Raw genomic sequence first — 12,599 nt, 5'->3', positions numbered from 1 at the left:
TTAAAGATGAGTTCCCTTGAAACATAAAAGTTTGAACATAGCTTTTTGGATTGACTTTGTTTTTACACTATAGATGATGGGATTCATCACAGGATGGGTGAGCAAGTATACATTACCAATGAGTGTGGGCACATAAGATGGAGCATGTTTTCCAAATCTTGAACAAAAGACAGGCTGATCAAAGGGATATAGAATATGGCCACAGCAGTTATATGAGAAATGCAGGTGCTGAAGACCTTCTTCCTCTCCTCTGGGGATGCAATGTTGAGAATCGAGCAAATGATCAAGACATAGGAAAGCAGGATAAAGACAGAGTCCACCCCAGCAGTAGAGATAATTGCAGTTAGTCTAAATACACTGTTGATCTTTGTATCTGAACACGAGATCTTCATCACATCAGGGTGGAAGCAGTAGGAGTGATGGAGCACATGACTATGGCAGAATGATAGGCGTTTAAGAAGCAGGAATAGTGGTGTCAGAATGACTGTCCCCCTGGTGATGACTGCTAGACCAATCGGTGCAATCCTCATGTGCGTTAGAATGGTAGCATATCTCAGGGGGTTAGAAATGGCCACAAAACAGTCAAAGGCCATAGCCAGGAGCACCGAAGATTCCATGAGAGTTAAGAGGTGAATGCAGAACATCTGTGGTAAGCAAGCATTGAGGCTGATTTCCTTCCCGGGCATTGACCCAGAAGATTCCCAGTACTGTCACCAGTGTTGAGATGCATAAGCCAATGTCGGTGGTGGACAACATGGACAGGAAGTAGTACATGGGCTCGTGGAGGCTTGGCTCAGTGAGGACTATGAACAGGATCAAAGTATTTCCAGAAAGGGCAGTCAAATAAAGGCAGCAGAATGGGATGGGGATCCAGGCGCAGGCCCATTCAAGTCCAGGGATGCCAGTCAAGAGGAAAGTTGGCAAAGTGGAGTTATGGAGAATTGGCACTAATGTATGCAGGAGTGGAATTCTCTTGTTTGATCTTGACTTTCTAAATTTAAAATTTATTTTTAGATTAAGTTTACTATAAATCTAGTAAAGTTCACAAAACTTCAGAGTACAGCTAAATCTGGCATCTATATATACCTATGTAACCACTTCCATGATCAACTGATACATCCTTACCACCAACCCAGAAGGCTTCCTAATGCTTCATTCTTAACAATGGCTTCTCCTGCAGTAACCATTGTTCTGACTTCTAGTACTACAATTACTTCTCTCTGTGCTTGATCTTGATATAATAGAATCATATAGTATATACTAATTGCATCTTGCTTCTTTCACCAATATTATGTCTATGAAGTTCATCACTGAAATAAGATGTTGAGTTCAATTTAGTTTCAATTTACTTAGCTAAATCTATTTGATGTTTATCACTTATTATCCTATACTCTAACCAATATTTTTATTACATATTTTATTCTTCAACTGGATTGTAAACTTCTACTTGAGAATGGGAGTTAATCTTAATTCTGCTACGTGAGAATAGGAGTGAATTGTAGCTAATCTTTGCTTCATATAATTCAATCCTCATGGTAGATATTCAATATATTTCTGGTAATTGATTTATATTTTATTTGCCTTCCTGAAATGCTCTATTTAACCATGAGCAGAACTTGGTCCAAGAAAACAATTGACTAATTTTGCTTTGGAGTTTTAGAATTATTAAACTCAGATTATAAGTGAAAAGTCATTTTAGCAGGGAAACCTCTCTTTGTCAGGTTCCACATATACCTAAGACTCTATCCCAGATAACATGAGTTTATCCTGCATCATTACATTTATTTACTAAAGTGAACTAGAGGAAAGATGCTTCAGGTCCTGTGAATCTGAAGCTTGATACTGTTTTTAATTTGTAACATTAAAATACTGCCTTGTTTACCATTATAGAGTCTGCCTTTGTTGTGCTAAAAATCAATAGGGAAAATCTTCTTTTGTGTCACATATTCCCTGGTCCTTAATTTAGTCTTTAATCTCTTATAAGATTGTTCAGGTATACAATATTGTATGAATCTAAGACAGTGTTCTATATAATGTTATAGGTATTTTACAAAGATTATTTCATTTGAACCTATGAAACTTGAGAGAGAGATTTTTATTACAGATAAAACAAAGAGAAGTTCAGAAGTTATTATAAATTATTAAAGGTCATAAAATCTGGAAGAGATTACACTGAGAATCAAAAAATAAGACTTTAGAACTTGTGCTATTAAAAACTATACTTCCTAATGAAAATAATAATAATAATGATAATTATTTATATTTCAACAGTAATATAATTCTCTATTAATAAATATGGCAACCATGTTAGAGATATCTATGTTTTCAAATCTCCTATATAATATTTTTATGGTTCAGAGATGAAGCAACTGTATTTCTGGATTGCATATGTTTTGGAGGACATGTAGATAATTTATTGAAAAAATTTATCAAACAATTTAGCAAACAGGAAACTCTTAAGCATAATATGGGATACAATTAAAGGGACATTAATTCAAATTAATCTATAGTGGACATAAATTTATTGTAAAAATAAAGCTATTGTCCAAAATATATTTTGAGCTCATTTAAGACTTCTGTTTTTCCTTTAAAAGCCATCCAAGATAATTTCCATTAAGTATATCCATTTCTGGACAATTTTATCATCAGATTAACTACATAACTTACTTATGGATGTAGTCAAAGTTTAGTTTGACTATTTCTCCAACATGTTGCTATCTATTTATACATACTTTCAATTCCATAGGAATTTCATGGATAATGTTATTTTATTCATTTATTTTCCAACTTTAAAATATTTATTTAATCTGAAGCTAATCTCCTAAATACTTCCCTAGTAGCTTAGTGGTAAAGAATCTGCCTGCCAATGCAAGAGTCATGGGTTCCACTCCTGGGTCAGGAATATTCCCTGGAGAAAGAAATGGCAACTCCCTCCATTATTCTCTCCTGGTTAATCCCATGGACAGAGGAACCTGGTGGGTTATACAGTCCATGGGGTCCAAAAAGAGTTGGACACAACATAGCAACTAGACAACAACAAATCTTTTAAATATTAGATCCATCTCCCTAACTCATGGATTTCTCCATTAAAGTATCTCAAAGTCAAGCACCAAATGATGGCATCTGAATTATTTCCCACAACTTGTATATTCTATTTCTTCCCATTTGATTAACAGCTCTATACATTTATTGTCAATCTATAGGTCTATGGTAAGTTAATATATCAGGTTGCCTAACTCAGAAATCTGAATGTACTCTCACCTCCCATCTGTAGATCATCAATATCTATCTATGTTGAAACTCTTTCTAATTTGTATAGCATATTGCTTTCAGAATTCTCTAAGATTTAAAATAGACTTTGGGATTAAAATATACACACTACTATACATAAAATAGACAACCAAAGAGGACCTACTGTATGGCACAGGGAACTATACTCAATATCTTGTAGTAACCTATAATGGAAAAGAATCTAAAAAAGAATATGAATATAAATGTAGATACATATATACATATATATATATAACACATATACATATATGTATATAGGTATAACTGAATCACTTTGCTGTACACCTGGAACTAACACAACATTGTAAAACAACTATATTTCAATAAATAGTTTTTAAAAATAGAATAGACTTCCATTTTAAAGTATTTTTAGCCAGTCTCTCCCAATTTTCTATTAAGTTTTCAAAAAAAGATAAAGGGGAAGAGAAATAGACCAAAGAAACACCAAAGTTAAAGACAGATAGTCTTCATCCAGAATTTTTTGAATGTGGTTAACTGCTCCTAACTAAGGAATAGAGACATGAATTGAGTCAAAACATAGGACAGCTCTTAATGCCATTTTGACAGACTACATTCAGGAATCCAGAGTCTGTATCAAAAAAAAAAAAAAATCACCTTTTTTTAAAGGATATTTAACCATAAGTTGGGGAGAAGGCAATGGCACCCCACTCCAGTACTCTTGCCTGGAAAATGCCATGGATGGAGGAGCCTGGTAGGCTGCAGTCCATGGGGTCGCAAAGAGTCGGACACAACTGAGGGACTTTTCTTTCACGTTTCACTTTCATGCGTTGGAGAAGGAAATGGCAACCCACTCCAGTGTTCTTGCCTGAAGAATCCCAGGGAGGGGGAGCCTGGTGGGCTGCCGTCTCTGTGGTCACACAGAGTCGGACACAACTGAAGCGACTTAGCAGCAGCAGCAGCAACTGCTCCTAACTAAGGAATATAGACATGAATTGAGTCAAAACATAGGACAGCACTTAATGCCATTTTGACAGACTACATTCAGGAATCCAGAGTCTGTATCAAAAAAAAAAAAAAAAAAATCACCTTTTTTTAAAGGATATTTAACCATAAGTTGGGGAGAAGGCAATGGCACCCCACTCCTGTACTCGTGCCTGGAAAATCCCATGGATAGAGGAACCTGGTAGGCTGCAGTCCATGGGGTCGCTAAGAGTCAGACACGACTGAGCAACTTCACTTTCACTTTCCACTTTCATGCTTGGAGAAGGAAATGGCAACCCATTTCAGTGTTCTTGCCTGGAGAATCCCATGGATGGAAAAGCCTGGTAGGCTGCAGTCCATGGGGTCGCACAGAGTCAGACACGACTGAAGCAACTTAGCAGCAGCAGCAACCATAAGGTGACCTGGGCGTTTTTCTTCCCCAGACATCTCATCTCAAGAAAAACAGGCAAAGATGATGGTGTGAGGGGTGTCATTAGTAGAGACATGTTGAATTTTGCAATATTCACTAAAGTACTTCTTTGTCAGCAGAAGTCAAAACAGAACAAAATTTGGCAACAGCAAAATTCTGGAATGTAGGTTTTAATTGCCTCTCTTTCCAAAGTAGCAAAGAGCTAGAAGTGTTGGTAGAATGGGTGTTAGTGGGACTGTAGGTTCTAGAAACTGGAAAATGGGTCAGAACCTGCACTCTACATGATCATAATTTGTGAGACAGCATCCAGAAGCAAATTGCATGAGTAGTTTATTGGGGGTAAAAAGGTGTGAAAAGATCTTTCTTTGCACTACAGAAAAAAAAATGCTAGTATAAAATCTTTAAAATATTGCATAAAAATAAAAAGAGAATAGCATCTCTGTCATCAGTATCAAAGCTGTTAAAACCCCTGTAGAATGAAGAAGAAAATATCCTAAGGTAATTCAGGTAATAGACCATAAAGCATTTTGAAATAAAAAATAATTAGAAAAGAAAGGCCAAAATAATGAGATACTAGTAACAAAAGAATTAAGCACATATTAGATGCAATTCAAATCAGAACTGAGGTATAGTAATTTAAAGATTGTATTTTGAGGTTTTGTTATTATATGTGTCATGAAATACACACATAAAAGAAGCACTTTTTTTTTTTTGCCAAGATTAATGGGGTTTGGGATTTCTGAGTAGATATAAGAGCCATAGAAGTCCACAAAACAGTGGAAGTAAGAATAACCAGGAGCTCCAAGGGCCTGGAGATCAGGTACCAAGCTAAGTGGGGGAATGCCTTACCTTTCAAGATGTGGAAAATTAGAAGGCATACGAAGAAAGATGTTGAAGTAACAATGCCAGAAGACTAGATAAATTGTTGTTTTCACTTCTGAAAAAAGTCTTCCTTTTATTTAAGCTAAATCACTCACAGTTCAGCCTTATTTCATCAGACGTATTTTATTGTACACACAACCAACTACTGTTTCTGATCTGAAAACAGCTGCTTGACTTGGCCTTTAGACAAGAGGAAAGACTTCTCTTACTCTTATTTGGGGTGAATATATGAAGGCTACCCATTCTCTCTAAGAATGGAGAATTTTATAAGCAAACTTGCTGATACAGGAATTTACTCAGTGGGAATAAATACACCCCAGGGGAATTTCTGTGTCCTTCTGTTGTGCTTTACCTCCCTGCCCCCAGGTTATCTTGCTGGCACCAGGAAGTGTGATGCTAAGACAGACACAAAAGAACCAAGAAGAATGAACATCGACACAGCAAATCTGTGTTTACATGCTTTAATTAAAAATGAAATTGAATCATTATTTGAGCATGGGTATGTCATTTAATGAGGATCCAGTAATCCTTAATTTTCATTCTTTGTGTTTCTCTTAAAGTATCTATCACACTGCTTTTTGCACACAACTAAGTGAAATAATAGATGCTTTGAAAGTATCTCCAGGTAATAACATAGTAGCAGGGTCATAGTGCATATGCATTAAATGTTAAAATGAGCAAATACATGCCTATAATTCAGAAGTAAGCAGTAAAACAGAATTACAAAGTCAAGTGACTCCATGAGTGTAGCCCTTTTCATACAAGAAGAAAAATTTGGCAACATGGTGCCCTGGTGGCTCAGATGGTAAAGAATTTGCCTGTAATGCAGGAGACACGAGTTCAATTCCTGGGTCGGAAAGATCCCCTGGAGAGGGAATGGCTACCCACTCCAGTATTCTTGCCTGGGAAATCCCATGGACAGAGGAGCCTGGCAGGCTATGGTCCATGTGGTTGCAAAAGAGTTGGACACGACTTAGCATCTAAACAACAACAAATCATCTAAGATGCTTCTTTCTACCAAAACCTTCTTCCATCCTTCTCTCCCAAATTCAAGGTCAAGCTTGCAAAGTATGACAATTCTTCTAGCCCCTTTGTCATCCATTCTTGTCTTGTTTTTGTTTAAATGTTGCCTAGCTAACCCCTTGTTGGTTGTTTGTTTATTTTGTCCCAGGGATGTCCCACTACTGCTTGGACATTAAGCTCTCTTGTCTACCCTTCAGACTTTGGGGGTTCTTAAAATTGCAGCCTCATAATTTTTTCTGATTAATCACTGCTATCTGGCCTCTGTTATGTCAAGGTCTTACCACGTGCATGGATATTAATGAGCCTGGCTCTATGACTGCATCTCCAATGGTCACTCCTGGTCAGCAGAGGACAGCCACTTCTCAACTTCTTAGTGTTGCTATCATCTTCACATGTCATTCCTTAATAGCCTTTGAATGACATGTCCTCTAGGCCCTCTTCAAGGACACACTCAAGGGTGGGTCTTATGGCTTTATGTAATCTACTCATAGCAGTTTGCCCACTTTTGTCAGCAGTTCTAATGAGGTGGATGAAACTGGAGCCTATTATACAGAGTGAAGTAAGCCAGAAAGAAAAACACCAATACAGTATACTAACACATATATATGGGATTTAAGAAGATGGTAACAATAACCCTTTATACGAGACAGCAAAAGAGACACTGATGTATAGAACTGTCATTTGGACTCTGTGGGAGAGGGAGAGGGTGGGATGATTTGGGAGAATGGCATTGAAACATGTATAATATCATATATGAAACGTGTCACCAGTCCAGGTTCGATGCATGATACTGGATGCTTGGGGTTGGTGCACTGGGACGACCCAGAGGGAGGATATGGGGAGGGAGGAGGGAGGAGGGTTCAGGATGGGGAACACATGTATACCTGTGGCAGATTCATTTTGACATATGGCAAAACCAATACAATATTGTAAAGTTTAAAAAAAAAAAAGAATGCTTCATAGAAGAGGTGGAATTTGAATACAATGTAGATTAAGAACCAAAGAGGAATGAATGTGATATTCTAGAGTGGAAAGTAGTAAGATTCAATGTGGAGTTAACCTCTTACATCAGCGGAATGGTGAGAATTCGAATTCAAGCCTATTTAGAATCCTGGCCAATGAAGTAGATAAACAAGCAACTTATTTCCAGGCTGAGAGATATCAACTAGATCCATCCTTCTGCAGGAAACATTTTAATTTTTTCTATAAATTGATCAAACTGGAATTACTGGATAGAATTGGAGAAAGGGAAAGACATAGAACACAACAGATGTACATAAATGAAAGAATCAGGGCATATGTAAGGTACAGAAAAACATAGTGAAAAATGCTATGCCTTCACATTCGCATAGCTCTCTTTGTTTTCCCTTGTCAGCTTCTTTTATTTCTATCTGTGACCTAGGGAATGAGCTACACTGATCTACAAGATTCTCCTGAGTATCTTTTAAATGGGGCCTCCTTGAAGTACTGAATTTTATTAGAATGCTAATTTAGTAAATTTACCTCAAGTCCACTCTGCATCTAAGCGAAGCACAAGCCAACCTCCTTTACTGATTTACAGTAAATAGCATGTATATGTGAGATAGAAATGGCAACCCACTCCAGTATTCTTGCCTGGAGAATCCCAGGGACAGAGGAGCCTGGTGGGCTGCTGTCCATAAGGTCGCACAGAGTCGGATACAACTGAAGTGAGTTAGCATGCATGCATGCATTGGAGAAGGAAATGGCAACTCACTCCAGTATTCTTGCTTGGAGAACCCCAGGGACAGAGGAGCCTGGTGAGCTGCCATCTATGGGGTCGCACAGAGTCGGACACTACTGAAGTGACTTAGCAGCAGCAGCAGCAGAAGCATGTATATGTAGTATCTTAGATAATTTGTAGACCAATACAACTCAAGCTAAATAAAATTATCCAAGTTTCTGCTTGCACCTCATAAAATCCCCCAAATATATTTCTCCCTTCCCATCATCGTGTGTGTGTGTGTGTGTGTGTGTGTGTGTGTGTGCACACACGTTCAGGTCCGGCCAGAAGTATCCAAAGAGATATAGAATCTTTTCTTTAGCAGGTTTAGCTAGGATTACACTTTATAATGCTATAGTCCTTTGGGCATCTCAAAGTAAAAGTTCCTCAACTTTAACATTTTTGTGTGTTCTATATTTTTGAAGCTCTACGCAGGAAACAGGCATGTAGAACTGTCAGAACAAAAGTCCCCTATGTATACAATTCAGGAAGAACAATGGAATTTCTAAACCAAATCTATAAATCAATTCTTCTTAAAATAATATTGTTTAAGCAAAAGATGTTCTTTAAGCAACTAATGAAAATTTTGTAACCTAAATTCACTTGGAAGAATCTGATGGAGGGAAAAAATCAGAAGGAAAGAGAAGGAAATATTTTGTGTTTTCATATTCTTTGATGCTGTGCCTAGATAGGACCTATGAATTTAAAATTCAGGAGCATATTCTTCCATGAAAAGTAAAATGGTGACACAATACATCTTACATTGTTCCACAGAATTGCTTCCAGAACACTCTTCTCCATTTACCTTTGGAAACATTTTCAGCTTAGAAGGCAGCACAAATAAGGGGTATAATTTTGTATTAGCAACTATTGCAACACTTCATACAATATTTTATAACTTTTTTGTCTCTGTAATTACTTCACACATTAGATTTTAAGGGCATTATCTTCTAATTTCTATTGCTTTTCACAAAGCCAAATGTAAGACAGAGCCCAGTCACTGGTGTGCTGGCAAACTGAAATCCTAGGAAAAAAGAAACTAAACTCATTTGCAGTATTTACCAATGCCGTAGTATCAGTGGTGGTTCTAGCTGTCAATGCGGCATCATTAATGCAAAGTTGAGAAGAGCTGCACACTATGGCTTTGGGCAAACTAGTGTGAGTTGGCTCCAGCTCACAGCTGCCCCCAGTGTTTCTGGGATTCATGGCTCATCCTTCCTCTCTTGGACCACATTTCCAACAGCAATAATATTGATGGGTCTCCCATCAGGTTTCCATCTCCCTTTTCCTCCATATTTTTCAACCATTTTGTGCAACTGAGTTTTAAGTTTCTGTCCATCTCTCTTGATATTGCCATCATGCATCTCTTTTCAGGAACCAAACTTTTTAAGTCCAGCTGTGTATCACCATTTATAGTCTAAAAATTATGAATTCTTCACTTTTGTTCTTTGACTAAAAGAGCCATGTAGGCCCTTCATGGCATTTTGTGAATCCTCTGACATTCTATGGAAAATAATATGAGTTCTTTTATATGTGATTGTTTTCTGGAAAAGGATTGATGGATTTCATTAGGTTTCAAAAGGACCTTTGAACACAAGAAAGTTAACAAATTCTACCTCGAAGGTCCTTACATGTCACTTCATGATGTCTCCAGTTCTCTAAATTGCTGTAGTGAATTAGCTAATGTCCCTAATCCTTGCAGATTTTCTATTGGTTGCTCAGTACTAGATAATGACCTATGGCTTGCATGCCGTGGCATATCTATTTCTAATTTTTGTACTATTAATTATGAATAAAGACTAAAAGCTAAAATATACTGCTAGAAATTCATTACAATATTCTAAATGCATGATACACAGATGTGAAGACCCAGTTCCTTCTTCTGATTTTGTGACATTTTTGTCGTTGCTTTTGGAAGAGTACACAATACGTTTTGGAAGAGTACACAATACGTTTGTGAAGAACACAGTATCTAAGATACAAAAAGCGTGAATTCAAGCCTCAGTCCTGCTCTGTTAGATGTCTTGCCTTTGATGGCCTAAATGTGTTTGTCTGTTTCTTCACCTCTAAAACATAATTAATCATTTCAATGAGCAATTTTGAATAATAAATGGTATATGTTAAATGCAGTTAATTAGAATGCTTAGTATAAAATGGACAATAAATTTTAGTTACTATAGGCATTACTTAAATTGTTTCATTATTATTGTTTTTCTGCTTCTATTATTGGACTGTAAATTCCTTAAGGTATATTATATATGTATTTTATGACTGAAAACTCAAAAATGCTTACTAAATATTTCTTTTTTTAAATTTTATTTTATTTTTAAACTTTACAATATTGTATTAGTTTTGCCAAATATCGAAATGAATCTGCCACAGGTATACCTGTGTTCCCCATCCTGAACCCTCCTCCATCCTCCCTCCCACACCGTCCCAGTGCACCAGCCCCAAGCATCCAGTATCGTGCATTGAACCTGGACTGGCGACTTGTTTCATACATGATATTATACATGTTTCAATGCCATTCTCCCAAATCTTCCCACCCTCTCCCTCTCCCACAGAGTCCATAAGACTGAACAAATGGAAAGATGAGGAAAAAAAAATGTCCAAAAAACAGTAACCCACTAGAACTGCTTTTCTACAGTGAAAGCCACTTCTATTATGATATTCTCAAACTTAATTATCTCTGTCTATTTCATAAGAAGAAGACTGAGTATAGCCTTGAGAATCTGCTTTGTTTTTACACTGTAGATGATGGGGTTGAACACAGGAGGAAAGAGCAGGTACATATTGGCCATCATTGAATGGACCACTTTGGGGGCTGATTGCCCATAGCGATGCACCAATGACAAGCTAATCATGGGGATGTAGAAAATAGAAACTGCTCCAGTGTGGGAGACACAGGTGCTAAAAACTTTGTATTGTTCTCGAGGGGAGGAAATACTGAGAACAGAGTGAATGATCAAGATATAAGACAGGACAATGCATGGTGTATCTACTCCTGTGGTCAGGATGAGATCAATTAATCCACAGATGCTATTGGCCCGAGTATCTGAACATGCTAATTTAATCACATCTGGATGATAGCAGTAGGAGTGGGAAAGCACATTCCCGCCACAAAAACTGAGGGGCTTAAGAAGCAAAAGTAGGGGTACAATTAATACTACAGTGCGTATAACCATCAAGAGACTCATCTGAATGATTCTACAATTAGTGAGAACGCTAGTGTACCTCAGAGGATCACAGATGGCCACACAGCGGTCAAAGGCCATAGCCACCAGCACCCCAGATTCTGTGCAGGTAAACCCATGAAGAAAAAACATCTGGATAATGCACATATCTAGACTGATTTCATTTGCATCAAACCAGAGGATACCTAATGTGGTTGACATTGTAGACACAGTCAAACCCAAGTCAGCAGCTGACAGCATGGAGAGGAAATAGTGCATGGGCTCGTGGAGACTCTGCTGGGTGATGATGGCAAACAGGATCATGCTGTTCCCAGAAAGGGCAGTGGCATAAAGACAGCAGAAGGGAATGGAGATCCAAGAATGGGCAAACTCTAGGCCAGGAATTCCAGTCAACAAGAAAGTTGGAAATTTAGATGTTGAGTTACCTAAGACTTCCATGTTTTCCTGGACTGGTAGCATTTATCTTCACAATGCACACATCCTATAGAAATAATACATTATATTGTTACATTAAGATATCTAGATAAATGTTCTCTTGGTTAGGAGAGTTATCTAAGGTCATGGGTAAGTGATTATTTATATAATACATATATATAACAGAGTTTGATTTATAGCTTTCACTATATATATATAATATTCTTAAATTTAAGAAAATACATCCAAATAATTCCATACATTTTGATAATAATTATTTTCTATATTGATAAAATATTTAGCTCCATCATATTATGAGATTAAATGGATAGAGAGTTAAGAAAAATCAATACATTGAATACATTCAATTTTGAATATCTTATGTAAGAAATGACAAAGGGAAATTCAGCTAAAGATGTTGAGTCTGCTGTGGCCATGTGGGCATGACTTTCCTGGCAAACCTTTCCAGATTTTTGCTAGTAATACACGTTTGGAAGCACAGGAGTGGTTGTTAATCCAGTGCCATGTTAATCCGGTAGTGTGGATGAATACCTTCAGGGAGTAGATTTCTATAAGACAAAACCAATAAAGATGGAATCTGAAAGAAGTTATTGGAAAGGACTATATAGACTAAAGCAAGATGAGACTGGATAGCCTTCCTGGAACCACTAAAACCAAGAGT

General features: G+C 37.2%; 1 protein-coding gene and 1 pseudogene across 1 annotated transcript; both read right to left on the bottom strand.

Annotated features, from left to right (window-relative positions):
- Positions 1–9,515, bottom strand: LOC129627838 (olfactory receptor 51F1-like; annotated as a pseudogene).
- A 1,487-nt stretch (positions 9,516–11,002) lies between these two features.
- LOC129628236 (olfactory receptor 51F1-like) lies at positions 11,003–11,962 on the bottom strand. The gene has a single exon (XM_055547654.1). It carries the CDS (start codon positions 11,960–11,962, stop codon positions 11,003–11,005), a length of 960 nt encoding a protein of 319 aa, XP_055403629.1.
- Between the last annotated feature and the right edge of the window lie 637 nt (positions 11,963–12,599).

The sequence above is a fragment of the Bubalus kerabau genome, chromosome 15, assembly GCF_029407905.1.
Source record: "Bubalus kerabau isolate K-KA32 ecotype Philippines breed swamp buffalo chromosome 15, PCC_UOA_SB_1v2, whole genome shotgun sequence".
Lineage (NCBI taxonomy): Eukaryota > Metazoa > Chordata > Mammalia > Artiodactyla > Bovidae > Bubalus > Bubalus kerabau.
This window is presented reverse-complemented; position numbering and strand designations above follow the sequence as displayed.

What these genes read in the sequence shown, in the direction of transcription:
- LOC129628236 (XM_055547654.1), bottom strand. Translation starts at nt 11,962, where the DNA reads ATGCTACCAGTCCAGGAAAACATGGAAGTCTTAGGTAACTCAACATCT.